Genomic DNA, 27,307 nt, shown 5'->3' with positions numbered 1-27,307 from the left:
AGTTTGAGATGCCTGTTTGTAACTCACTAATGTGTCATGACCCACATTTAAAACCAATAAATTAGATAGCAAAATGTCAAACCGAGTGGCAAACAAATAACCCTACCTTCTTTAAAAAATGGTTCCAAAAGGGGTTTTTCACAGGGGTTCTCAACCCTTGCCCTTGAGATCCACTTTCCTGCAGAGTTTATCTCCAACCTTGATCAAACTCAAAATTTCTAGTACTCCTAAAGACCTTGGGTGCGTCTCAATCAGCTCGCTAGCTACCCCTGGTCGTGAATCAGTATATTGTGTACATGAATTCAGGCACTGGTACAGTAAAGAAGGACCCTGCTCACTACACACTGATGACTCTATTTCCGGTGTCATAACAACGTCTTCGTTGAACAACTGGTGTTTATGAACAACAGCAGAACTGATATCTTTCCGACATTATTTTTTAATCTTATTTAAAGTACATTATGGCTTGTTACATATACATGCAGCATTTCAGCTGTAAATTTCAGCTAGATTATGTTCATTAGGCCTACCTGTCTAGCGGTGTATGATTATTCTGAAACATAATTTAATAATGGTTTGCATTTGAAAAAACATCTGTGTCCTGATGTGTATTGAGTTGGTTTGCAAGATGTTTCACACTTCAGAATTTCTGTTAAGTGAACAGCATTGATGCTCCCTGGTTTTCAAGGTATATTGTTGGACTTTTTAGGAAGCGAACGTTTCAGAGCACTGGAAGGATTTTGCGATATTTTGATATTTTGTGACATTCAAACACTTTTCAACGTCTTAAGTGTTCAAATAGCCTACGTTGTGTGAGGCTACTACATATTAGCCTACCTTTAGGCTACTAATAGACTAGAGAAAGAAGAGAACTGCCCAGATATCCACCTTTGCAGTAGATTCAACCCATGATCTCTCCGCCCAGTGTACAGTATATGGACTAATGCTGTAATGTAACAGTGAGCTGTTAAAGAGAGTTTATCATTGTTAGCGACGAGACAAGAACCTTTCGTTGAAATCAGCAAGGCTGCATTAGCGCATAGCCTGCTGTACGTGATCTTGTTCTGTCGCATTGCGTGCGTGCGTCGCCGTCAGGGCGCGAGCCTGATCAAAGGTCGAACCTACAGGACCCGCAGCTGCGCGGTAAGCAGAGACCCGTTGCACCTCTTTAACTCGAGTGGTCTAACTAACTTATCGTACTAGCAATCGCTGGGGCGAGGCTTTGACACCATCTATCGAAAATGACTCAGGAATGAGTCTCTAGCGTTCACTGTTCAGATCGGTCGCGAGCACAGCTCTGTTAAAGATCCAGCGCGCGCCTCTGGTTTCTTTCTTCAGTTGGTCCCCATACAAGCCTGACGATGCCTAAGCCTGTAAGTATTCATTTTCTTTTTTATTAAACATAAAGTTTATGTTTACATAGGGGTGAATTCAGGTTTGGACACTTTTTCCCAATCATCTCAATGGCAAAAAGTGTCCCACTCAACCTGAATTCACCCCTAGAAACAAAAATAGATATCAGTGCAATAAATGGGATGAATTATATAAGTTAAACTGCCTATTACACAAGGATTTCTGTGCATAAAGTAGCCTAGTATGTCTGTCTATCCTAATTTATGTTTATTCTTGATAAATATGTTGAATTCTGTCTTATTTAGTGGGGTTTGTATTTATCTACGGTGACTTACAATAGGCCTCTGTCAAAAAGACTCATTACATTACAAAAGTTTAATAGTTTAAGATTATTTAATATTTTATTCAATATTTTTGTAATCTGCTCTGAATCCATAATGTTGAAAGACAGGAGATTTTTTTCAAGTTAACGAAGCTATTGCCTTATTATTTTTTGTCAATGTTGAGTAAAATTACTAATGCTTATGATTAGTGGTTGTACCTGAAATTACATTATCATCTTTATATTTAATCTCCAAAGGGTGTTGTTATCACCTCAAACTTTAGGAGGATACTAACTATGAATTTGATGGTTAACATGCTTGAGTAAGATGAGTCTTTACTCATTAACTAAACTTAGACAATGAGGATGAGTTCATGCTGTGTTCATGGGCGCAGAATGCCGCAAAAGTAAAAGATTAGCTAGATGTGCTGCTGTGAACATACTTTTGACTTTAGTATTTGAATACCAGGATATGATGTCACTCTAATTATTGCTGAGAGGTTACTGATAAACCAGCTTATTCATCAAGGTTTTAATATTTATTTATTTGTAAGTATTAGGGCTCTTTTAGTGGTATAAGAGTGGAATCTTTCTGCACACCGCATGGACATGTTTCAAGTTGTGGTAATGTTGAAATGTATATTTTAACTGGAAAAGCTATTATTTCTTATCAACAATTCTCTGGGAGAAATATGGAGATACAGCATTCCCAAGTTTGTCCCCATTGTTGAGTATCACATTATAATTGAATTAAATGAATAATTATTTGGTTAAAATAAAAAATCTGCCATTATATCTTAGAAATAACGGTTCACAATAATACCACAGAAGAACCATTAATTTTTTTAGTGTGAAGAATATTGTATAGTTCCATTGTTCCATTAATGTTAAGGTTCTTCATGAACCATTGATGCCAATAAAGAACAGTCTATCAAAGATTACAATTGTTATAAAAGATAATTCAATTGAAATTGTCCCCTCGCTGCTTGATGCGTACAAAGTCCTTCCAGGATTATCACAGACATACTTTAAACCCCAGCTGCAATTATTGTGCATGCAGTTTTCATAAACTCATATGAATTGACATTGCAAGACCATTTAAACAAACTAGAGATGTAAAGCTGATTAAACAGCTTAAAAGAAATGGTGACCAGCATCATATACATTAGAACCTGAAAGTTAATGTCTATTTCCATTTTCCATGAATTATCCAAATACGTTTATTTAATCTGAGATTAGACCTAAAGGCTACGTGGAGCACAAACACTTGTGTGTGATTTGAGGAGAAGTGGGTTAGCACTTTATTGTGAGGTACTCTTTACCCTCCAAGGCAAATGAGACACGCAGGTGTTATGACGTCTTTCTTCCGGCTAGATAACGTGTTTAGCTCTGATGGTTGCTCATGGAGATGGTGACTGCTGGATTAAACAGCACTCATGCAGTCTGTTCCATTACTAGGACAAATCCAACCAAGAGGACAAGCTTTGAAGATTATAGATTATACCTGCCATGCTGGCGTTGAGATTATTAATTTTTATTTGCTTTGGATACGGAGAGGCTGAAGCTGCTAATAATAAGCAGCTTGTTTGCCACTTATGAAAAGATTTTTGATTACTGAAAGCATATGTGCTTATGTATTATGTGTGTATATATAAAGATACCATATTAGTTACAGCAGTGATTTAAGCTCTTTTGACACAGCTGCCAGCCCATTGTGCCTTATCTAAGGGCTTGCTGATAAGGTTAATTTGCATTATGTTACACTGATAGTGATACTCAGAAGACTGAACACCTTGTGCTACTATTTTATTGTAATTTTATTCACATCATTGTACATGATTTCTAACTAAAACTGAGAGTTATGTTTGTTTATTTTATTTTATTTGAAAAGGAACAGTGCATAATTGACATGAGCACTGGTGCCAGATTTACATATATATACAGACATGCACACACACACACATACCGGTATATATATATATAAATATAAAAATATATATTTACACACACACATATATTATATATATGTATATACACACAAACTTTTATGTTACTTTATGTTATGCTATATTGACAAAAGTATCGGGATACCCCTCCAAATCATTCCAATCGTTCCAATCACTTCCATGGCCACAGTTCTCTCAGGAGCTCAGTGACTCCAAGCGTGGTACCGTGATCGGTTGCAACCTGTGCAATAAGTCCATTCGTGAGATTTCCTCACCAATATATTATTATAATATATTATATATTATTATTATTATTATATATATATATACCAATAAATATTCCACGTTCAACTGTTAGTGGTATTATAACAAAGTGGAAGCAATTGGGAACAGCAACTCAGCCACGAAGTGGTAGGCCACGTAAAATCACAGAGCGGGGTCAGCGCATGCTGAGGCGCACAGTGGGCAGAAGTCGCCAACTTTCTGCAGAGTCAATAGCTACAGACCTCCAAACTTTGTGTGGCCTTCAGATTAGCTCAAGAACTGTGCATAGAGAGCTTGGGTTCAATGGGTTTCCATGGCCGAGCAGCTGCATCAAAGCCTTACATCACCAAGTGCAATGCAAAGCGTTGGATGCAGTGGTGTAAAGGACTCTAGAGAAGTGGAGACTTGTTCTCTGGAGTGACGAATCACACTTCTCTGTCTGGCAATCCGATGGACGAGTCTGGGTTTGGCAGTTGCCAGGAGAACGGTACTTGCCTGACTGCATTGTGCCATGTGTAAAGTTTGGTGGAGGGGGGATTATGGTGTGGGGTTGTTTTTCAGGGGTTGGGCTTGGCCCCTTAGTTTCAGAGAAAGGAACTTTTAAATCTTTAGCATACCAAGACATTTTGGACAATTTCATGCTCCCAACTTTGTGGGAACAATTTGGGGATGGTCCCTTCCTGTTCTAACATGACTGCGCACCAGTGCACAAAGCTAGGTCCATAAAGACATGGATGAGCGAGTTAGGTGTGGAGGAACTTGACTGACCTGCACAGAGTCCTGACCTCAACCCGATAGAACACCTTTGGGAAGAGTTAGAGCGGAGACTTCATATCACAACAGAAACAGATTGGCACAAAAACTACATCACATTCGAATTATATCAAAACATTGACAATTTAGACACAATCACAGATTTATTGTTTTTTACCATCAATTATTAGGTAAATTATATTATTACTTTAATAATAAAAAAATGATATAAACATTTTACTGTGAAAGAGAAGAAATCTCTTTTTGCCATGAATTTTATAGTAATGTAGAATTAAATTCCTTTTTCCATGAATGCTTTTATTCAGCAAGGATGCATTAAATTGATCAAAAGTGATAGTAAAGACATTTATAATGTTGCAAAATATTTCTATTTTACATAAACACTGAACTTTCTATCAATCTTTCTATTTTTATTCAAAAATCCTGAAACAATTGTATCACTGTTTCCACAAAAATATTAAGCAGCACAGCTGTTTTCAACATTGATAATAATAAATGTTTCTTGAGCAACAAATCAGCATAGAATGATTTCTGAAGGATCATGTGACACTGAAGAAAATTCAGATTTGCATCACAGGAATAAATTACATTTAAAAATATTTAAAAATAGAAAACAGTTATTTTAAATTTTTTACTGTATTTTTCTATCAACTAAATGCAGCCTTGATGAGCATAAGAGACTTATTTCAAAAACATAAAAAAATCTTACTAACCCCAAATCTTTGTGGCATGGTTATGAATTACAGTTAACCAGTTTTATATAGCTTTTATATAATTCATATACAATTGATTATTTTCATTAAAATTAGTTATACTTTCTACCGTACCATTAATGGTTTTGCACAACATATAGAGTTTAAAGTGGTAAAAATTGTTGCAACTTTGTATTGTCAGCAATTAACCAATAGTTCTACAGTAGGTGGCCAAAACATGCAGATCATTTACTTGCTGATGTGGCTTAATACTAACACCAGGGTGTAATGGTTATTGCAGTGTGAGTATTATTGCTTGAACTTTTCTCGTGATTAGAGCCACTAAATGTGCACTAATTCTGGATATATGAAGGTCTTTTATTTATGCTTTGCGAATAGGAACTAATAACAGGAAGCAAGCGTTGAACTGAAATGTTGATGGGTCTGAAAATAACTTTGCTAACATTTGTTGCACAAGTTTGAAGGGTTTATCTTTACAGCTCTAGAGTAGTTCGCATAAAGGTTGTGTAACTTTGACAGTACTTGTAAGGCTCTGTCAAGGTTCACCGGGTCGTTATGAAAGCTTGTGTAAAGTGTGCTGGACTGAAACATGACCTTGGACAAGAGATTGTCACCATGGAAGTCATGGAATCTCTTCTAGAAACAGATTTTTAGTTGTATGTCTTGTTACTTTATCAGTTTAAGTAGATTACATGTTTGCAAGGCGTTTTGTTTTAATGTCTACATTGTGAAGTGAAAAACTAAATCTCATAAACTGTAAAATACACTGCATGGCCAAAATAAAAATAAAAAATGAGCTGTTTTTGGATTTAAATTTGGATGTGCTGGAGGAGACTTTACATAGTCCTGGACTCTTGCACTGTCAATACAAGATCTTGACCAAAAATGAATACACCTCTTGATGGAAATAAATGTTGTGATGTTATTTCCATTAAGCGATACATCATTTTTTTAAAGTTCGAACTGGGCAATGTATATTATAGTATCCCAGATTAGTAATGTCACACCTAATGTTCATTGGATCTGTTTTAACCATCTAAGATGTCAGTTCTCTTGAAGATATTACATAATGCATATCTGTCATAAGGCTTTATTGCCTGTGGCTTTGTAGAATGACATGTAATTTAGCTGGCATAATATTCCATGATTATAGTTAACATGCTTCTGATGGTTGATATTCTGACTGATGTGATTTTAAATATCTGATATGACAACATGGTGTTAAATTAAAACAAATCTTTTGTTCTGTTGTAATGGTACATTTAATATTTTCTACAAATACCAACATACCAACAATACCCTGCTTTAATTTATTCTTTTGTTGTTTCTGTGCAGATCAACGTCCGTGTCACCACTATGGATGCCGAGCTGGAATTTGCAATCCAGTCAGTTACAACAGGCAAACAGCTCTTTGAGCAGGTAAAGCAGCGGCTCCTGAAATCTTCTTGATATTTTTTTTTAAAGCTTGTGGCGGCATGTGAGGAATTACTACTTAAATGTGTTTTTAAGCTAAAGAGTAAATTGCATCCACTTTATATACAGATGATGAAACATGTTTGTAGTTTCACATTGCATGCTGGGAAAATAACTGAAGCTTATTTAAAAACTAATGGGAATTTTTTTTATTTAGAGCACCTCACTAAACTATGAAAATCTCATACCAAGATGATATTTATATGCACTTGCATAAGTAATACTTTCATACTATTTCCTACTAGGGAAATGCACTACTTTTGTTTTATCACAATGACTCATAAACTTGTAATGATTTGTAATGACAAAAAAAACAACAATTTTTGTAACAAAGCTTTGTAGCTAATTGCAAAAGCATTTTTGTTACCTTAGAGACACACCCGAATTCATGCTTATGACTATAGTCAATGGGTGTAAATCATTTTTTAGATACCGTTGAGATTAGTAATGCGGGACTACCTTGGTATATGGTGATTGGTGAGGTATGATATGACAGGGCTGTATATGGAATATAGGTGGTGGACACCGTCTCTGCCTATTTGTACACACCTAAATGATAAGAGGGTGGGTTGGTTGGTAGTTTCCCTCCCTGTTGATAGCATGAACTCTCATTGTAGAGTTCCTATTCTAATCTTCTCAGAACAGAGACTCTCCCATTGTTTGACATCCAACATAAGGTCATGCTTGTTTATCTTGGTGATTAGGTATTATGTTTTAAATTTACGTCATAGGAATCAATATCACAATTTGTTTACATTTGTCATTGTGTTAGTCACATGTAACTGGTTGAATTGTATCCTTTGTGTTCATGTATTCAGGTGGTTAAGACGGTGGGTTTGCGTGAGGTTTGGTACTTTGGTCTGCAGTACACGGACAACAAAGGCTTTCTGACATGGCTGAAACTGGACAAAAAGGTATTTTTGATTTTATATAGAAAATGTATTGTTTTTGAAACCGTATTTGCACCATGTTGTTAGACATTAAATGCTTAGTAGTCACAATGCTTGGATTAATGTTAATAATATGTTAATAACATGTTGAAGTGCCCCTATTATGCTTTTTTGAATATTACCTTTTAATGCAGAGTGTAATGCTGTTTGTGAATGTAAAAGGTCTGCAAAGTTTGAAAGATCAAAGTAAAGTTATTGTCTCCTAAAATCAATAATCGATTCTGAATTGCAACAATGTAACAAATCTGCATAATGCCAGCCTATGGTCTTCATTGGCTGCCCGCGAACAGTGTCTACTTTGCCCCGTCCTCAAACACTGTGCAAACACAGAGTTGCGAATCCAATTTGTATGCATTTCAAAACGATAAGGACTTGTGCCTGAATTGATACAGGAAAAAAAAAAACAATGCTACTGTTCGTTTTGCTGTTTATCAAGTGCTGAGGAAGAACTAGAGCTGAAATTCAGATGTGGTAATGGGTGTTTCATTTCCGACACGCAACTGTAAGCGGTAGACCAATCACAACAGCCTGGGCCGTTTGACCAATCAGAGCAGAGTAGACTCACGGAAAGGCAAAAAAATCCCATAGATTTACAGGCACCCAATCCAAATCTACAGATTAAAATATCATAGAGATTTGGGGGTGGGCTCTCTTGGCTTGGGTCACTTTTGTAACCACAACAGAAAATACCCAAAAAACCCTAGCAAACATCCTAACAACAACATAGGAATGTGCTAAAAAACACTGAGAATGTGTTAGCTATATGGGTGGGGATATAATTGTTATTTTACTACTCTTTTACTACTCTTACATTTACTACTATGAAGGCTGACTTTCTGACATGTGATTGCCTTTGCTTTTGACAGGACTGTATACTTGCAACATGACACATTTGATTAAGTTACTAAAGTTCAGGTTTTAGAACAAGTTCAATTTTTCACTCTTGAAATGTTCATTCCAGTTAACCCATATTTTGTAGAGTTGCCATATTTATTGTACACACAATCACCTAATATACATATCATCATATAGTAATAATTATCACAAATGTTGTGTTCTAGCAGCCCAGTAGACAAAACCATAGGTGTAGATTGCTAGTCAAATAAACATCGACCACTACAGGATTCCTGTTAGAGAAGTCACGAGTCATGCTGGTGATGTAGAACTTTGATTATTGCTCAACAATGGGGACGATAAGAAAAATAATAAATTAAATCAATAGCTGAGTCACTGAAATATCTGCATTGTCTCATGGCATCTAGAACTGAACATTGATAGATAGTAATTTACTTTGTATGTTAACAATCACTCTGTGTGTAGAGGGGATGCAAAGGTTTTGCAAGCAAACATAAATATTTTGAAATATACTTCTTAATTACCACCTCATATTATTTCCATCCAACGCAAAGTTTCTTGGGGGAATGCAAAAGTTTTGAAAGTATTAATTTTTTTGCATTTTTCCTCTCATCTCATTTATTTCCCCATCACCATGTTCCTTTAGAGGCGCCGCAAACCAACAATCATTCTTCATTCTGATTTCATAGGTGTCCTCTCAAGAGGTAAAGCAAGAGAACCCTCTGCAGTTTAAGTTTCGGGCCAAGCACTACCCTGAGGACGTGTCTGAGGAACTGATTCAGGACATCACAAAAAAGCTTTTCTTCCTGCAAGTGAAGGAAGGCATCTTGAGCGATGAGATCTACTGCCCCCCAGAGACAGCAGTGCTATTGGCCTCATATTCTGTACAGGCCAAGTTCGGAGACTACTCACTAGAATCCCAAAAATCTGGATATCTGTCGTCTGAGAGGCTTCTGCCTCAGAGGTGAGGGGGGGAAACTGCTCAAAAACATGAATCCAGTGCATTCTAATGATTTGAAATGACTTAAATAAGATTTACATTAAGCACGGTCAATGTGATTTTGCCATGTTACTGGATATTTTGTTGATCCTGGAACAACATTCCTGTCTGAAAATGTAGTCCTAACCCTATCCCTGCACCTAAACCTAACCATACCCAGTTATCCATAAAATCAGAGGAAATTATAGGTGAATAACACTGATGTAGAAGCACCTAACCCTGGTTGTAAGCCTAAACTTGACAGAAACTGTAAATGTCAAGGTTATGAACTCTTATTTTGATGTTCTGTTTTGTTTCCGATAGTTCCTGTTTCCCTGCTCTGTTTAGGGGCTTTCGCACTGGAGGAACCTTTTCACAGTTCCTAGAACTATTGGCGGGAGTTCCCGGATTTTGGCGTGTTCGCACCTCAGGAATTAGGAACAATTTTAGTTCTAGGAACTCCTTTTGGAGGAACTAATTTAGCTCCTACTTCAGAATTGGGTCTAAACCAGCACTATAGGAACTACCCGTGATATTAGTGTACGCTGATTGGCCGAACGCACGCCAAACACCAGCACCCGCCATTAAAAAAAAAGCTGTGTAAACACACAGATCATAACCTATATATTTACTCCACAAACTAACTCTAGAAACATGGAAAACAGTGATAGATGGGCCTCTTAGCCTTTACGCTAAAGAGAAAGTCCAACACAACTTTGAGGGGACCAAGCTAAACATGATTATGTATTTCTGCTCAGCTAGCAACACTGGACATCAACCACATGGCATACGCTAATACCTTTTCATACACTGTCTACTTTCTATGTATAACAGTTCTATCTAATAATGTGTTAGACAGATCGTAAACTAATGAACACGGAGAATGCGAGACCTGTGTGCTCTGGCGTTCTCAGCGTTGTCAAAATAAAGGTCCGCCGCGCCGTCAAAATAAAAGTCACAACAACAAGCGCAGCTTACGTCACTTCAGAGTTTCTACTAGCGGTGTGAATGCAACCAGGAAAATGTTCCTAAAGGAACCATTCGTTCTCAGGGAACCACCCTGGTGGCTAGTTCATAGAACTACCCATTGCGAAAGCCCCTTTAATTTTAGGTTTCCTTCGTTTATGATTATGCCCTCATTTGGTCCTATGGTTACATTATCACCTGTCTGTCATTATGTTCTCCTTGCTCCCTGTTATGTTTCGTCCCTTGTCGGTTCTTGTTTACATTTGTGTGGTTGTGTTAAATTTGTTATTCTGCAATCTTTCCTAGTTTAATTGAAATGAAAGGTTTTTCTGTGTAATCTCCTTCATTGTGTGATTGATTCGGCCACACATGAGAGTAAACTTGTCCCTCAAATCTGATTGGTTGATTGAAATGTTGTTCCAGGATAAACAAAGATGTTAATCCAGAAACATGTTGTACTTGGTGAAATTACGTTCACTGACTGGGTCCACCTGACTTAAAGTTAACCTTGTTAAAAAAAAGCATAAAATGTTGGGAAGAATTTAAATGTTAGTTACCAACTTAATTATTTAAAGTTTATCCAAAAAAAAAAAAAAAAGTACCCCCTTGAATTTACCATAGTGTGTAAATATTTGTAAAATCACTTTGACTTTGTTTGGATCTCAAACAAAACTGACACAAATTACCAGAATTTCAAAATTTTAATATTAACTTATTTACAATTGTCAGGATCTGTGGCTGTAGTAAGCGCATGATGATGGAGAATTAAACACAAACAGTTTAGTAACAATAATACTCAGAACACGCATGTGATTTTGATATTCTGTGTTTACAGAGTGTTTGACCAGCACAAACTGTCTAAAGAGCAATGGGAGGAGAGGATCCAGATTTGGCATGAGGAGCACAGAGGAATCCTCAAGTGAGTTTTACCTATATGTTCCCATTCACCTCGCCTACATATCGTTCCACAAGTTTATCATTTCTTTGAATTCTGTATCACTAGGGAAGATGCCATGCAGGAGTATCTAAAGATCTCACAGGATTTGGAGATGTATGGCGTCAACTATTTTGACATCAAGAACAAGAAAGGAACAGACCTGTGGTTAGGCGTGGATGCTTTGGGACTTAACATTTATGAAAAAGAAGACAGGTAAGCTTTGTGAGCAAGATCTGATTATTTAGAAATGTTAGTTGGGGATATTGGGGTCAGTGTGCCATGACTGTGTGGTTAATGACCTGCAGAGTGACCGTTCAAGCCCACAACAAGCCAAACCAGTCAACATCAACGCCTGCTGCTTATTATTGAGGGGTCAATGCACTCAAGGACTAATGTACCACAAAGTTTGAGATTTTTGTAATGTTTGTTGACAAACACATAAAAAGACTTTACAATTACAAAAAAGGTAACGCTTTGTTACGGTACATGTGCTTACAGTAGTAAAAACAGTAAATTATGCATAATTACTTGCAGCTAACCCTAAACCAAAACCTGATCCTACACAAGTACATGTTGTTAATTAACATTATTCAATACATGAAATACATTTGGTCTGTTCTTCATTACTTAGGCTGACTCCAAAGATTGGATTTCCTTGGAGTGAAATAAGGAACATCTCATTCAGCGACAAGAAGTTCATAATCAAACCCATTGACAAAAAGGCTCCCGTAAGTCTTTGCATAAATGATTTCGTCTTTTCTCCCCTGAAATTAGAGTATCGAAGGTGAAGAAAGGAAAAATCTTTTAAAAATCATTTAAAATACATGTGTCAAGTTTTTAGAAATGAGCTCTTTGGATTCATGTTGGTTTCATATGGTTTTAAAACTTTAATACCATTTTCAAAGCTTAAATGTTATGACTTAATGATAAATGTCATGTGGTGTAACCATCTAATTAATAACGTAATTTCCTTGATCAAAATTATAAGAAAAGGTTTTTTTTGATATTTTTCTTTTACTTTTTTTCTGTATCACGATATCAGGACATTTGAACCCCCTTCCCTGATATTTTTCATGTTATGCATACAAAATATATCTAAATGAATTGTTATTCAGAATAAATTAAAAACATACTCTTCATAAAAGAAGTAGGTCTATATTCAAGTCATATGTACAGAATTGCATTTTTATATATTTTTTAATCATTCAAGAAGGCCCAGTTATTTATGCATATGACATTAAATGTGTCACATTCTGTTCTTTCTCTCTTGTTTTTGCAGGACTTTGTGTTCTATGCATCTCGTTTACGTATTAACAAGCGCATCCTGCACCTGTGCATGGGAAACCATGAACTTTACATGCAACGCAGGAAACCTGATACCATTGAAGTGCAGCAGATGAAGGCACAAGCCAGAGAGGAGAAACACCAGAGACAGATGGAGAGGTGAGGACACAGTGTTCAGTGCCCAGAGTGCGTCATCATATAGCAGTGAACCGCTGCCCTGTGATCACAGCAAGACACCAGGAAGCTCAGGCCAGAGCATCACTAATGTTGGCCACAAAAAAAGTTAATTTAATAAAATATGTATTTATTTAATTTTTTCTCAAAGGTTTTTCTTTTTGCATTGGGAGTATATTTTGGGCCAGATTTACTTAACAGGGCAAATTAGCGCAATCCCATAAAAGCGCCGATGGGAGTGGAAAGTTCTGCACATGATGTACTGACAACGCACAAATTAAAGAACACAGACACAGCCGGATCATAATGAGCAACACAAGAGCAGCGCAAAGACGTCTGGTTTAAAATATAATTTTTTTGAGCGGTAAATAATGGTGCAAATACCAGTAAATTGACGAGCACAAACCTTAGTAAATCACCTTGCATGATTCATTTAAATACTCTCCTCCCATAAATGTTGCATCTGAAAGGGAGACTCCTTCAAATGCACATGCAATAAGGTCAGCCGCAAAAATAACCCTGTTTTCAAAAAAAAAAATTCAATGCGTGTCTTTAGTAAATACTAACTGTGTTTTTTAACGGCAAAAGAGGGTTTGTGCTGGAGCAAGCTGTTAGTAAATGTGGCCCTAAGTGTGTTTGCTACCTGTTTTTTCCCCCAGAGCCCAGCTAGAGAATGAGAAGAAGAAAAGGGAGGCAATAGAGAAAGAAAAAGAGATGGTGGAGAAAGAGAAGCAAGAGATGATGATGAAGCTTTTCCAGTTTGAAGAGCAGACCAAAAAGGTTGAGAGAGGTAAGAATATTTCACTAGATGTCTGATCTCATATATTATTAGATTTTAGTAGACTTTACAGAGTGCTGGACTCTTGCATTGTCAATACAAGATCTTGACCAAAAATTATGCATCACTTGATGTAAATAACATCACAACATTTATTTCCATCAAGAGGTGTAGCATTTTTTGGTCAAGATCTTGTATTGACAGTGCAGGAGTCCAGCACTCTGTAAAGTCTCCTCCAGCACATCCCAAAGACTTTCAATGAATTTAAGCTCTGGACTCAGAGGAGCCGATTCACGTGTTCACCCTCACAACCATTCTTTCACAATTTGATCCTGATGAACCTTGACATTGTCATCCTGGAATATGGCCATGATGTGTCTTCATACATGATTGTTTAAGAAACGAAAAGCTACACACTCCATCAATTAGGGTTAGAAGAACTGCTGCCAAACATATAACATGCAAGAAACATAATAATCACTGCAATACTGATCCAATCATAGACTCCTAAGCATTTGCATGTTTAAATCCAAACTTTTTTTTTTTGGCCAGACTGTGTGTATTGCATATTATACAAAATCCTGTGACCACCCTACTTGGCACACACTTGCAGTAATGATATTGTATAATTGAGTGACTGCTGCCCCCTTCTGGATGATTTTGTGTATTGTTCAGATCTGAGAGAGCAGTTTGAGAGGGCACGGATATTGGAGGAAGAGAGGCGGCGGGTGGAGGAGGAGGCAGCGCGTTTGGAGGCTGAGAGACAGGCGGCACTGATAGCTAAAGAAGAGCTGGCCAGGAAAGCTGAGGATCAGATGAAAAATCAGGAACAGCTGGTATGCCGGGGACAGTTTTACACACACAAAACACACCTTAGACAGTGACACTAGCATATTTTGTGACAGTTTGTGTAATGGGGCCGACTTATTTGTTTATCTATAGTGAAATAAAGAAAGATTTACCTTTTGGTTTCCCTTAAAAGGCAGCAGAGCTGGCTGAGTTCACTGCTAAGATTGTCTTGCTGGAGGAAGCCAGGAGAGTCAAGGAAGAGGAAGCCAATGAATGGCAGAACAGGGTGAGTTTTGAACAGTATATTATCGTTGAAATATGTTTAAATTCTTCTCCTTATAACTGACCTCTCCACTTTTCTCAGGCTAAAGAGGTTCAGGGTGATCTGGAAAAGACCCGTGAGGAGTTGCAGCATGTTATGTCGTCCCCTGTGGCTGCTGCCCCCATGGCTGCCCCAATGGCTGCCCGGGCCATGATGGAGGAGCCCATGGAGAACGATCATGATGATCACGAGGAGAACAACAGCACCTACAGTGCTGAGTTGCCTGTGGAGGGCATAGAGGACCACCGCAATGAGGAGGAGCGCATCACAGAGGCAGAGAAGAACGAACGTGTGCAGAAACAGCTCATGGTAACATGCGTATCACCTTTCCTCAGACATAATTATGTATGCATTAGTAGCGATAATGGGGATTCATCCCAATCTTTCATCGAATTCTGATTCCGAAAAACACCTTAAAACAGATCCTGATTCCTCATTGATTTGTTTAGTAACTGTTTCTGGAGGTTCTGGACTTTTTGTCTTTCGTTCAGGAGATTTGTTCAAAAACACAAAATTGTTCACTAATGAAACATGCCTTAGTATACTTTTTTCAGTTTGTTCACAAACTTGTAGTTGTGATTTTGATTGATCTCAGTGATTTAGTGAATCTTTTGAACACCTAAAAACAGATCCAGATTCATTCACTGGCCTGTTCAGTATCTATATCTGGATGTTACATTGTTACACCAGTAGGTGGTGACCAGAGATTTATTTATTTAATTATTTATTTATTTATTGAGTGAGTGAGTGAGCATTCAGAGTTATTTTATCATTTGTTTCAGGAGATTTGTTCAAAAACAGAGTCGTTCACAAATGAAACAAGCCTTATTATCCTTTTTTTTCTAGTTTGTTCAAATACATATCTACATATAACTTACTTGTAGTTGTGATTTTGATTGATCTCAGTGATTTAGTGAATCTTTTGAACACCTTAAAACAGATTCAGATTCATTCACTGGTTTGTTTAGTATCTATATCTGAAGGTTACATTGTTGTAGTACATTGTTTTTTCAGTTTATTTAAATACATATACAAACATAACACTTACTTGTAGTTGGGATTTTGATTCAATCAATATAATTTGACTATCATTCGTTCAGGAAATTCTTTGTTCATGAATGAAACATGAAATTCTTATCATCCTTTTTTCAGTTTGTTCACATACTACATACTATATACTTGCATAACACTGACTTGTAGTGGGGAATTTGATTCATTCAGTGATTCAAATCAGTTGAATCTGTAGTTTACATCATTACACTACTAGGTGAGTGTTTTTTGCGTATTATTGATTCAACAGATTCCGCTAAAAACACTACAGTACATTGATTTACATTTTGTTTACAATTACAAGCCTTATTATTTTAAATTAATTTAGGCTGTTCCTAAAAGACATGCTTCATTCATACAGTTTTATATGAACTACATGGCACGTTTATTCGGTTCATTCGCGAACAACATGTTTCGTTCAGTTGAACTGATCTCAAATCACTGATTTCAGTTCAGTACGTACCATTCGTTCAGTTACGCCACTGCTATGAATCCGAATATTCCATTTCAATTGTCTTTATTTGGTATTTACACTGTGATTAACTGTATCTCAAATTGTTTTTAGGCCCTGAGCTCTGAGCTGGCCGATGCTCGCGATAACTCTATGAAGACTCAGAACGACATTCTGCACAATGAAAACGTAAAAGCCGGGAGGGACAAGTACAAGACGCTTCGTCAGATCCGCATGGGCAACACCAAGCAGAGAATAGATGAGTTTGAAGCCTTGTAATGGCCGATCAATTCTCCAGTAAACCTCGAGCACCAGCAGCGCTCTGCTCATGTGTTGCTGTTCAAGGGTGAATTTATCTAATCATAAATGGTCTCACTTTGTATTTGCCATTTAAAATGACTGGGTTATTTACACACTACACACTACTGTACACACTAGTACAGTAACTTTTTTTTTTGTGACAAATATGGACAACATACTCATTCAAGGCACTAAAATGATGTGTATGTTTTAAAGTTTGCCTTGAGAACACTCTTGAGATCCTATTTATGCTAATTGTGCCAAAGGCTTTGTCTTGAGAAATCATGTCATCTTTTATGGGAACCTTTTTAATGTGGCTAACTTAAGATCTTTATGTGTCATGAAACACATCACTTCCTCACAAAAAGGAGTTTTTATGTTTGAAAAGAACAAATAAACGAACGAAAAAAAAAAAAAAAAAGAGTAAATATAGTGTGAGGATTGTAGATAATTATCTAAAACATGGATGAGATCAAAAAGTGGCCATAACAAACAAGTCAATGTTTTAACAGATTTTGATTAATCAAATGCTGCATAGTAAATTAGATTTTCTATGTAATATTTTGAAATAAAAATATGAAATTGATTTGAATGACTTCTTCTGTCTAGTTACTGTGGGACAAAAAATGCATGGTTAAAAATGGTTTGGCGAAGGTCTGTGGCAAAATGTTTTTGAAGAAAAAAATGCAATCTAAGATTTTTTTTGACAAAGACAGCAGCACAATGTCTTGATAGCGGAATTGTTCAGAGTAGCAGAAAGGTTTGCATTGTCTGTTTAACCAGATGTCCTTATGCTGTGACCGTTAAAAGAACTACAGTTTCATTTGCACTGATGCGCAGAGAGGCTGTTAAAGGCAAATTGTTATGCAAAGGTGCGCCTGCTTGAACCCACAAAGGACCACTGATATTTACTCAAGGACTAGAGCGTTAATTATGTTGCTAGACAACAATTTATGAAGCCTGGAAACCATTTGTTGAAATATGCAAAGGGTCATCGAACATGCAAGGGGTCTGGATTACTGTGTTCCATTGGAAAATGTTTTAGCGATCATTAGCTACACTGGTTTAGTTCCCTGAAAACCTCCTATAAAAATCTTCCATTAGACAATGATTTTCACTGAAAGTAGGAACAGTTTATTTAGGTTTTTTTTTTTTTCTTGAAAAAGCAAACATCGGTTTATGAATATTTCTTTTTTTTTATTGGAGATAATTACTAATGTAATAAGATTCCCAGGTTTAAAGCTTGTTTTTTTTTTAAGAAACAATTTTAAATTTATTTTTTCATGTAAAGGAAGAGACGACACTTTACATTACATTTTCTTTATTGCACATCATGTTATCACATTAGTAATCCAAAAAGCTCCTAAAAGTGACACATTCAGTAATTAAAGGGGCTACATGTAGAATTTAAAAACCCTTGTTATTAGTGACACCAGTGGCTGTTATGTGAACTGCAGCAAGTACCTTATTACTCATGCTCACACTCGGTCACATAATATACAGACTGAACTTGATTCAATGCCCCAATACTCACGGCAAACTACTTTGCTTACAAATAACAATAAGTTGGAAATACATTTGCAGTGATAAAGCCTATTGTTAGCGAACATCTAGACACAAAAATTACAGCGGCGAGAAAACTGTATTTAAGAAAGCATCTGATCATGACTATGTGGATAATGTTTGCACAAGCTCTGCAAGCATACATCATGTCCAAACAAAGATGTGGTAATTAATTACTCTGTTAATGTAAAAATCTCTGTAAATTAAAAAAAAAAAAAAAAACTCTGTTATGATAGTTTGAATATAAATAGGCCTACTGTATGTTTGAGACTATATACAGTACTATAGATCTGACTATGTGAGAGTTTGAATTTATCCCTTTTCTTTGCATGACACCTTACATTACAGTACAGAATGGCTCTTTTGACATTATCCCCCTGAACATTGTGTAGCCTAGCATTTATGTGTCATAGAGCGGAAGAGAGGCTCTCGGGAGCGCGAGTTAACGCCGCATCCTTTGGATTTTCCTGGCAAAACCGGCCCGAGTCCTTCTCAGAAATATCAGTCTACAGGGTTTCATAAACTAGGAAGTCGGGGAAGGTCTCGTTTTTTAAGTCTCCATACAAGCTGTTCACACACTGGAAATACAAAAATCGATTACATGAAAATTCTGGTTACACTTTATTTTAAGGTGTCATTGTTACAGTGTAATTATATATTTAACTACTAAGTAGCCTAATATTAAGCAACTATGTACTTATAGGGTTAGGGTAGGATTAGGATTTGGTTGAGGGTTAGTTGCATGTAATTATGTAGTTAATTATATAGTTATTATTATGGTAAGTACATGTAACATATGTAAAAAGACGCTGTCTAAATTCTTTCATATGGCCCCTTTAAGAATTACAATGTAATATGATCGATAACGCGCAAACCTTCCTTCATACTGTACCTGGAGGGAACAAATGACCTTATAAGGAGTGTGTGTATCAGTCCCTGGGGGTGGTGCTGAAAGAACAGCTCCCACTAAACACGACTTCTTTTAATAGCGGTGCCCTGTGGCCACTTTTTCAGGAGACCCTCAGTTGGGTTATTGCTGCCAAGGGGTGCAAGGGAGTTATGGCAAGCCATGAATCAGGAAAGTTCCCATGCCCGGACCGGAGCTTTGAAAACTGAGGGATATGTTGGAGCGACTATGAGAAGATGAAGAGGCAAAACCTGCGGACACTCGCCTTAATTATCTGCACTTTGTCCTATTTACTCATTGGAGCGGGAGTCTTCGATGCTCTCGAGTCAAAGCAAGAGAAAACCCAGAAGGGCAAGCTCGACTATCGAAAATTTCTACTTATGTATAAATATAATCTCACCAGGCTTGACTTTGATCAGATTGAAAAGGTCGTGTTGCTTCTGAAGCCTCACAAAGCCGGAGTCCAGTGGAGGTTCGCCGGGTCTTTTTATTTTGCCATCACTGTGATAACAACCATAGGTAATTGTTTTTCAGTTCTAACTGATTAACTTCATTTGTTAAGAAAGTCTAATTATGTTATAGTTTCCTAAGCTATATGCCATTCAACTTTAAAATCTTGTGTACTTTTTATACTTTTATGCAAAAACAACTGTTTAATTTTCAGAAATGAAAATTATGAATCGCCTTATGCATGTGAAAAGGGGCAATTCCCTCCACTAAATATCTAATTTGGTTATTTAATTGCTTATAGCATTTGTGTTTTGTGTTCCTGTTTTATTTTGAGGACAGTTTCGATGGACTTAAAGTCATTGTTTGGTTTTTCCATTGAACATATTTTCTCAAATAAGAGTAATAATATTAGGTAGGCTAATGTAATCATATAACTATAGGGATTTTAAAATATACAATCACCAAAATGCCATCCTGTAAACTGTATTTTTAACTGGAAAACTCTGGCAACTGCAGCTGACAGTTTTTAAACGTAAAATCAACATTTTACTGTGTGCTTCTCTGAAATAAAAATATTGCCGAAATTCAGCAAAATTCAATCTTCGTGACATATGCTCGTAAAAATTGCTTAGTTAACACATATCATGAAATTCGACTCAATACAGTCATCACTGAAGTGCTTAATCCTGTGTTACAGTTCATGAGGATTTCGTCATTGCTTCCGGTGGATTAGTTCAAAAATGGTCATGGGTTATTTTTGGAAGAGCACCCTTCAACATGCTAATAGCTGAAGACAATTACGTTGCATTACCTGTTCGAACGATAATACAGCTAAATAGTATAGGTCAATGTTTATTTTATTTCTCTTTAACCCTCATGTTTAGTTTGAAAGGCTCTTTAATAGCTTTTTAGTATCAGATTAAAAATGGCTTCTGCTATTGGAAGGGATTATCTATTGTACAAATAATCATACTTTTATATCTTCAAATCCGTCATGACAAATGTAATTAATTTTTGTCTTGAATATAATAAGTTCATTTAGATGTCACCATTTGTGGGTTACCATGTCAGTTTTTATTAGGTTATAGGGTTAAGGATTTATTCACATGGACTGTAGGGTTTGGATATGGTCAGATGAAGATATTTACATAAATCATTTAACATTAAGTTAGTTTTGGAATTATGATTATGATTTGTTCATGCACACATAAAAAAGTATAGTCATTCTCAGCAGAACATGTGGTTTATTTCAATATATTTTTTTATTACCTAATTTATAGGTACAAAATCAGCTTTTGTCCAAATAAATAAATAAATAAAAAATAACAGAGATTCTGAAATGTTAAATTCTTCATTCATTTTAACTTCATTGTCCAAATTTGCTTGTTGAAAACTTGATTTGTGACTCTTTTTGGTATCCCAATTCCATTACCATATTAGTCTGCCCTCATTGGGGAGTTTACAGCATCATCATAACATTGCGATGGCTAAGTGCAATGAACGTCAGTAATAATATTTACAGAAAGTTAAAGAACATCCAGTACAAATAAATATGGGGGGGGTGCGTCTGGTGAATAGTCTGATTACTCTGGCCAGTTACAAACAGTGAAGAATAGAAGAAGAAGAATAGAATGAGGCATTTATGTAGCGCTTTCATATGTACTACTGTACTCCCAAAGCGCTTTACAATCATATCAGGGGATCTCTCCTCAACCACCACCAGTGTGCAGCATCCACTTGGATGGTGCGACGGCAGCCACAGTACAACGGCGCCAGTGCGTTCACCACACTGCAGCTATAGGTGGAGAGAGGAGAGAGAGTGATAGAGCCAATTCAATGTAAGGGGATTATTAGGAGGCCATGATTGGTAAGGGCCAATGTGTGGAATGTGGCCAGGACACCGGGGTTACACCCCTACTCTTTACGAGAAATGCCATGGGATTTTTAATGACCACAGAGAGTCAGGACCTCGATTTTACGTCTCATCCGAAGGACAGGCCTGTTTACCTCTTTAAATGATTCAGATGTTTTAATGAGATTGTTTAGCTGACATACATCACTAAAGAGCACTTAAGGCAGTAAATCTCACACTCAGTGGAACCAAAGACCTATTGACATTCTCTGGTATGGTCTTGACTACCCTGTGTTCTACAATTCTGAAAGATCTTTAAATTAACTTTGAATATTATCACTTGATATTATCAGGATTATAATGGGTGCAAGTTGATGACACTACCATGAACATAAATTAAAATGACCATATAAAAGGTAAAAAAAAAAGTGGCTTAAGGCCCGTTCAGACCAAGAACGATAACTATAAAGATAACTATAAGATTAACTATATTAGTGTCCACACCAGAATTTTGTTGTTTGCTGCTTTAAATGCTCGAGCTCTGAAAGCAGGAAGGATTCTGATTGGCTGTCAGTGATTTTACCGTTCATCAGCTGCAAAAAAAAAAAACGTTCTGAAATTGATTCAAATTATATTGTTTCTCTATGCCGTCATCGTTATAGTTGTGGTGTGAACTCTGCTATTCGTTTATATTTTGATTTTTTTTTAGAACTATATCTTTATCTTTATTGTGATGCTTGAAGCTCAATAAGTGGTGTGTTTCCCAAAAGCATCGTTTGCCAACCATGATTGCAAGTTCCATCATTACCAACATAGTTCTCTGATTCCGTGTTTCCTGAAACCATAGTTCCAACGAACATTCACAAATGGCATCGCAAAGTTGTGTGGTTGAAACTACAGCTCTCGACCTGTGGTTAAAAGCATAGTTTTTTGTTACCATGACATGTGGACTCAGCTGATCATGCAAAGATCGTGCTTTTTAGAAAAATAAGCAAGCTAACATGCTGTGCAATCTATATCTTTATTGTCTTGATTGAAAATTTGCCCTAAACCACTCAATTCATATGGATTAGTTTTATGATCTCTTCATGACGTTTTTTAAGCGTCAAAGTGGTAGCTGTCAATGGAGGGACAGAAAGCCCTCAGATTTCATCAAAAAGATCTTCATTTGAGTTCCGAAGATGAACTAAAGTCTTACGGGTTTGAAATGACATGAGTAATTAATGACAGAATTAATGACTGAACTATCCCTTTAAGCATTGAGTTGTGTTGTTGAGTGGGAAATGTATTCCAGACTAAGTAAGGGGTCATATATTCATTGTGATTGGTTGATCAGGAACCAATCAGTGACCAGACATTACCCATATTATAAAAACATAACATTTTATTGGTTCAAACCACAAATCATGTGATGTCCATTCCATTCGATGCAGGATCTGTAGGTCTACAAACATCTAAACATACAGTCTTCCATGAAAATGTTGATTCTTTAAATCACGTATCTTTCCCTGCTCTCCTTCCCAAGGTTATGGCCATGCCGCCCCCAGTACGGATGCTGGGAAAGCGTTCTGCATGGGGTATGCGCTTCTGGGCATCCCCCTCACCCTGGTGATGTTCCAGAGCCTTGGCGAGCGCATAAACACCTTCGTCCGGTTCCTGTTGCACAAAGCCAAGAAATGCATGGGCCTGCGGAGGCCGGAAGTCTCCATGGCCAACATGGTGATCATCGGCTTCTTCTCCTGCGTCAGCACCTTGTGCGTTGGAGCAGCTGCCTTCTCCCACTATGAAGGTTGGACCTTTTTCCATGCCTTCTACTACTGCTTCATCACCCTCACCACCATCGGCTTCGGGGACTACGTAGCCCTGCAGAAGGACAACGCTCTCCAAAACGACCCTCATTACGTGGCCTTTAGTTTTGTCTATATCCTGATGGGCCTCACAGTAATTGGTGCTTTCCTCAATCTAGTGGTGCTACGGTTCATGACGATGAACACCGAGGACGAGAGAAGAGACGCGGCGCAGAGGGCGCTGCTCTCCAAAGATCAACAGATAGGTCCGGTTCTGCGGCGTCCGGACCCTCCGAGCCCAGCCGCCGCGGGACGAGACAAAAGACGAGGGCTGAAGAGCGTCTACGCCGAGGTGCTTCACTTCCAGACGGTGTGCTCCTGCCTGTGGTACAAAAGCCGAGAGAAAATGGTGATCCTCCCGCAGGACATGTCCTTCACTGATGCTCTAATGGAGCAAGGAGACGTGTCGCCCCACCACTTTTTCGAGCCCGGCCCCACGGGCTGCGTGTGTAACCCTCAACGCTGCTCGGCCATTAGCACTGTGTCTGCTGACCTGAGAAACATCTCACCGTTCAGGCTCTTCTCCAAGAGACGCAGCTCTGTCTGAATCACCTCACTTACTTACACAGTCACTGTAGATCTTTAATGAGTCACATGAATTATTTCGATAGCATTATATCACATAAAGATGCTTGAACGGACCACCCAAGATCAAGGTGGACTGATGAAAACTTCTTTTTACTCATTTTACACATCTATTCTCTATCAATGCTTTGATGACTGTTATGAGAATTCAAATGGTCTTCTACTTCAAATAGCTCATTTACACCCTGAAATGGTGTTACTAAAGACATATTCTAACCAAAAAACTTCCCATTTCGAATGCTATTTTACCCTGTTCAGATTAAATGCTTATGGTATTAGAGTTGTAAATGTGTTCATTTTCATAAATTTCAGCCATTTTTGGCTTTGAATTGCAATGTTGTTTGCCATTCAGAATGAACTAAGAATGCCTTTTAAATTCCAATTCAGTTCCTTGAGTTGAATTTGAAGATAGATAGATAGATAGATAGATAGATAGATAGATAGATAGATTGATAGATTGATAGATAGATAGATAGATAGATAGATAGATAGATAGATAGATAGATAGATAGATAGATAGATAGATAGATAGATAGATAGGTGAAATGTCATTTATGTATGTAATAGAAAAATCTATTTAGTTTATATATGTCATAATGGTGATTGAAAAATATGAGATTGGGGAAAAAAATTATATATTGCAATACGTTTGCATTTGCTCACAAAACAATTATACGACACTGGAGGAAAAACACCATTTTAATGTTTTTGTGAGTGAATTTTGCGCTGAATTTTTCAGGGGAACGCAATACTTTTGAGAGAGAAAGCAAAGTGTCTCGGGGCATCTTAAAAGTTTTTATATAATAAAAGTTTCAGGAAACTTTTCAGGATTTTTTTCCATTCACCATGCTCCTTTGGGGGCTCCGTTGAATGCATGATCTGCATTGAAATTCTTTCAGTAAATTCTCCTTCCTATCCGTTCCAACTTCCTGTGGGGTGTTGCCAATTCAACTCAAACTCCTTAAAAGGCAGCCAAATCCATAATTCTGTAATTTGCACAACACAACCATGTTGCATTGATAGTTTTCGCGATGTTGAGAACTACATCTGACACTCTTTATTAAGTATACTGCGATCTGATAAAGGATATTAATATTAGACTCCATTATTGTAATGAGTCCCCTGTAATACGCTATAGACTTCAGTGTAACCAGCAAAATGAAACACCTATCAGGTATTTGTTGATCCAGATGGCACACCAACATGACTCCTGCTCTCAGCCCAGCTCTGTACAGAGTGTTAAGGGAATAATCTGACCTTTTTTAAACCTCCTTAAACATATTAACCTGATGAAGGTCACGTGGAGTGATAAAATAATATTCAGATTGGCTGCACTTTGTTTTTTCAAAAACGAGGACAGAGTTGTCTATGTGAGAATGATATCGGAGCCAACATCTCGGCACAGAAAGCGTATACGACTTTTGAACCTGAGGTATCTAATTACTCTTGATGTTTAACACATAAATGTCAGCTTTGAAGATAATTAATAAATATGACCTTGGTCTGAACTAGAGCTGTAGGAAAAACAGCAGTTATCCCATACGGACCCTCTCAGCACTGATCTGGACATTGTGTCCTGTGTATCCCCCATGACTCAGAGAGGCCCTGCTGCTCAGGCTATGTTTGGCTCACACAGGAGTGTGTGCCATCTTCACACAAGAGTGTGTGCCATCTTCACATCCTGCCAAGGAGAAAGGGCTTTGTGCCCAAGACTTTGCCTTCAGCTATTAAACCTGCATGACACAGTGACAGAAGGAACGCCATTACAACAAATGTCTGTATTGCGCCCCCCATGGTGGCGGCATCTGTTGCTTTTTCTTGTATATTTTTCTGGTTTGGCATCTATATTCATGTGAAAGGTGAAAAATATCTTTTGACCAGCAGGTCAGTGAGGGTAGGACAGAGTGTACATTTATGTTTCTAATCCTGTCCTTGGATTAAATGGACCAGGGCAAAAATAACTCTTGGCTGATTATAATAATAATAAAAAAAGAATAGAAAAAATATTGTTTTGTCCATGTGAAATTGATCCTTATTTTGCTAAATGTCAGTAAAAATAAAGGATGTATACGGTGAAAGGTTTATTAATAAGGAATATGTTACAAGTTCAATACAACTTAACCTTTTTTTGGGTAGATGTCATATATTTGCCCAACATTTTGCAAAAACAAACTAAATTTGATTTAATTGAAATAATTTTTGAACCCACTAAAAACAATGCACATTTATTTGCATGTGTGATGCATAACTTCACCAGATTATTTTCTGTAGTAATTAGTCTTGTCTGTAGACAGTACACCACAAACTTTAGTTTTGTTTGTACTCAAGTAGGGAGACCGGGGACAGTTGCAACACTTTTTGCATTTTCAGTTGCAACACCTAGACCAACCAAATTTATATATTAAACTTGCATCTGTCTGCTAATTACCCATACCATTTAAAGATGATTACATATGACATATCGTTCACAGTATTTATTTGAATGGAAGAAGCCAGATGTTGCAACTGACCCCAACCCAGGGGACAGTTGCAACACAACCAGGGGACAGTTGCAACATGTTAAAAATACCTTAAATTTCACTAATTAACTTTAGCTTTTTGTCTCAATGAGCATAGAATTCTGATAATATTAACTGTTTTAGGCCTAATATAATATTATAGTATTATTTATTTATACAGTAATATTATTGTAGCCTATTATTTATTTAGTCATATTTATCAAATAACAGTTATTGAGTTTTGTTTGTTTATGTGTAGAACATAGGCCTACATAGATTCAGTGTGCAGGTGTTACAGATGCTATTCAATCTCTCCATAATTCAGTGTCAAACAGGAAGAATTGAACAATTTGCAATGCAACAAACTTTTATTAAACATGCAATTTATAACTTGTTGCAACCGTCCAACAGCCATGACAGAACATCATGTGTCTGCTAGACACACTGACTTTGACACATGCTAATAACTATGTCACTTAGAAGTCAACAAAACAATAATTCAAACTAAGTAAGTTTTGATTAATTCATACAAAATGTCAGGACAGTGACAAAAATACATCTCATGAAAAAAATTACTTTCATACCTCCAAAACAAGTTTTGTTCAATAAATGCAGCAGCAGATGTTGAATATGTCTACTGTCTTCTTGGTGCAACTGTCCCGGTCTCCCCTACATTTCTTGGGACTTTTATTTGATCTAGTACATTTAGTTTGTGTCTGAAATCGCATACTCTCTTGAGTATGTACTTATTTTGAATAAATAATTACTTCACGACCGGGTGTTTGGGGTGAGAGGGTTGAAAAAGAAAGCTTTCTTGGGGACGACAGCTGCCAAGAAAAGTCGTTTCAGATGATGATGTAGTTAGACTAATATTTACTTTGAATTGAAATAACCTGCTGATGAATCTTTCACAATAAGAGCGTGT

At 37.1% G+C, this 27,307-nt stretch overlaps 2 protein-coding genes across 2 annotated transcripts; both read left to right on the top strand.

The window, feature by feature from the left end:
• The first annotated feature begins 928 nt into the window (after window positions 1-928).
• Window positions 929-17,266, top strand: ezra (ezrin a). Its single transcript, XM_079853836.1, has 13 exons — window positions 929-1,373; window positions 6,708-6,791; window positions 7,664-7,759; window positions 9,340-9,614; window positions 11,431-11,514; window positions 11,599-11,745; window positions 12,164-12,260; window positions 12,812-12,975; window positions 13,650-13,780; window positions 14,444-14,604; window positions 14,751-14,843; window positions 14,922-15,188; window positions 16,495-17,266. Exons 1-13 carry the CDS (start codon window positions 1,362-1,364, stop codon window positions 16,657-16,659), a joined length of 1,776 nt encoding a protein of 591 aa, XP_079709962.1. The 5' UTR covers window positions 929-1,361; the 3' UTR covers window positions 16,660-17,266.
• A 1,953-nt stretch (window positions 17,267-19,219) lies between these two features.
• On the top strand, window positions 19,220-25,860 carry kcnk3b (potassium channel, subfamily K, member 3b). Its single transcript, XM_079854178.1, has 2 exons — window positions 19,220-19,669; window positions 22,978-25,860. The coding sequence occupies exons 1-2, from the start codon at window positions 19,387-19,389 to the stop codon at window positions 23,844-23,846; spliced, it is 1,152 nt and encodes a 383-aa protein (XP_079710304.1). The 5' UTR covers window positions 19,220-19,386; the 3' UTR covers window positions 23,847-25,860.
• The last annotated feature ends 1,447 nt before the right edge of the window (window positions 25,861-27,307 follow it).

The sequence above is a fragment of the Squalius cephalus genome (genome assembly GCF_949319135.1).
Source record: "Squalius cephalus genome assembly, chromosome: 20".
Classification (NCBI taxonomy): Eukaryota; Metazoa; Chordata; class Actinopteri; order Cypriniformes; family Leuciscidae; genus Squalius; species Squalius cephalus.
The sequence above is the reverse complement of the archived record's forward strand: the minus strand, read 5'-3'. Positions and strand labels throughout refer to the sequence as shown.